The sequence below is a fragment of the Montipora foliosa genome, chromosome 11 (genome assembly GCF_036669935.1).
Source record: "Montipora foliosa isolate CH-2021 chromosome 11, ASM3666993v2, whole genome shotgun sequence".
Classification (NCBI taxonomy): Eukaryota; Metazoa; Cnidaria; class Anthozoa; order Scleractinia; family Acroporidae; genus Montipora; species Montipora foliosa.
Window position 1 is genome coordinate 25802248 of NC_090879.1, and position 2500 is coordinate 25804747.

Consider the following 2500-nt stretch of genomic DNA (forward strand, 5'->3'; position numbering starts at 1 on the left):
TATAAATTATATTACACACTAAAAAAGCTATCTTCTGGTATTCTACTGCTTAGTTACACAAAAATTAACCCAAACTATAGCTAAATGAGTACTATAGCAACTCCCTCAACTTAGTTAAGCCTGCCCCAGTTCAAGACAAAGTCAGAGCAGACCTGAAAGACTTGAGATTTGACTCATCTTTGAGGCGGTTTTGTCAAAGCGATAAGGGTTTCTGGCTCAAACATTGCTTTATTTACTTCTGACTCAATTTTTTGTGGTGGTTCCAAATTTAACTTCTCATACTACTAATTAAAAATCAAAGGCCAACTACAAGTAGTTCAATCTCTATGTGGGTTTTGTAATCCTGACACATGTTTGAGAACCCCCACACTACGCAAGAAGAAGCGGCCAGCTTGTTATGATAATGCAAGTGTGACAAGCTGGCATGGTGATCATAAACTTCACCTCTCATCTCTGCGATTGTATGTGGGCTGAGTTCCAGTTGATATCAACCTGTCACTCTGAGGGTTTTTCTCCGGGTACTCCGGTTTTCCTCTCTCGTCAAAATTGATTCCCTTCTGGCTGAGGGACAATTGCCTTGCATGGGTAGACTCCCATTTATTTGTATCCTTTGGACTCAAAATGAGTTCTGATAAAACTGAGGAGAATAATCTTATATACTGTAGGCAATAATTATGGTGTATGTGGCCAGTATTAAAGTTGTAAGCAAGAACTTTATTGAAAGTTTTTGCAGTTGGTTGAGTCAAGGGGAGTTTTGCTTTAGTTAGTGATAGAAGTACAGATACAGATAATTAATTACAAATGTATTGTGGCTGTAAGTCCTGTTTAGGAGTCAAACCTTTTCCCACATTAATTTGCTAAAAGGCAATCAAACTTCCTTCTATGACAGTGCAGGGGATTCAATTAAAGCTGGTTATTGCCAATTTACATCATTGTACCACTGCCTGTGGGGGCTCTTACTGCTGTCTGTTCAACCAACGAGCAGTAGACTGTCGTGTTTTGGTTTGCACTGCGATCACTGCCACCTATTCCACCATTGCCAGCTGCTTAAGGATGAAGTTATTGAATTCCATGGTTATCATAGTGTTTTGTATAGGACACAAATTATAACTAAGTACGTTATTTCTAAATGATGGGTAGTGGTGACAGTGTGCAGTATTAACTTAATGTTGCAGTGTAAACTTATCTTAATCTGCAAGTCTCCATGAAAATGTAAGTTGTTCTTTGTTTTTGTGAAAATTAGAAAGACAAGAAAGGGAACAAAGAGAAAGGGAGGAAGCTATGGCTGCTGAAGATCTTGCAGATGAGGCAGAGGAAGCTGAAAGAGCTGCTGCAGAAGAAGCTCGTTTAGCAGCAGAAGCGGCAAAGAAGGCTACTGATGAGGCAGCTCGCAAAGCTGCAGTAGAAGCAGAAAAGAAAGCTCTGGCTGAAGCCATGGCAAACAAAGAAAAGAAGTTGCGTGCTAACTTGAAAGGAGCAACCAAGTCTAAGAAAGTGGAGAGGATTGAAGGAGCTGTGAAGGAAGCTAAGAATGCAAAGATGCCAGGTAAAAATACTTGCCGATAAAAAGCACCATAAATCCTGAACAATTAAGAGTGCATAGAGAGGTTTTTGTTGAAGAAATGCTGTGCCTAATAACCGAAAAACTATTCTTTCTTAGGCAATTTAATCCTTCAAATTTAATTCTTTTCTTTGTAGACCGTAACTAAGGGCAAAAAAATATATTTAAAATTGCACCTGTCCTTGTTTGTGCTTGCTTTTCTTACAGGGTTGAAAAAAGATATTGATGAAGCAGAGACAACACTGAAGAATGTCAAGGCTGGGGAGGACCTGAGGGATGCAATTAAGCGCCGTCATCTGGAAGACCTGGAGAAATCAATGGCACACATTCGTAAAAATGGCTGGGAGAAAGATTGGGCAATCGAACTGAAGGAAGGAGAGAAGCTGGCTCAAAGATTGCGTCGTCTTGAGAAACTGAAAGCAGAAATTATGGAATTAAAACAGAGTGTAATTTCTGAAATCAGGAGCTACCAGAATCCACCTCCAGCTGTACATAAGGTATGTTGGAAACGGCCGAGGATAATTATAGTCTGTTATGCATGTGTTAACACAATGTAACTTGAGTATTAAATTTTTCTTCACAATAACACCTGTCAGATTGTTTCTGGACTCTCAGATTGTTTCCGGTCTCTAAATTTTTCGTTTATTACACAAGTTTGACTGTCAAAGTTGTGTATTAAACAACTTTGACGGTCAAACTTGTGTAATAAACGAAAAATTTAGAGTCCGGAAACAATCTGACAGGTGTTCAATGTTTTTGCTGCCATAGTAGGGAGCTTAAGCTTGTGATGTTTTTGAGACACAGATGGCAATTGGAAGTGAGCTGCTTTCCCTTTTAACTTGTTTTCGCACAACCATATTAAGCACATGCAAATGGTTTATCAATCAACTGTGGCTGCAACTGAGTTCTGTGACAATTTGTGCAACAAAAAAGCCCCTT

The 2500-nt window shown here is 39.2% G+C and overlaps 1 protein-coding gene across 1 annotated transcript in view; it reads left to right on the forward strand.

Annotated features, from left to right (window-relative positions):
• The window catches only part of LOC137977725 (trichohyalin-like), an 11924-nt gene that overhangs the window by 2235 nt on the left and 7189 nt on the right, over window positions 1–2500 (forward strand). The window contains exons 3-4 of the mRNA XM_068825049.1: window positions 1244–1546; window positions 1769–2058. Coding sequence (XP_068681150.1) covers window positions 1244–1546; window positions 1769–2058 — 593 coding nt within the window. The remainder of the gene's footprint in view (window positions 1–1243; window positions 1547–1768; window positions 2059–2500) is intronic.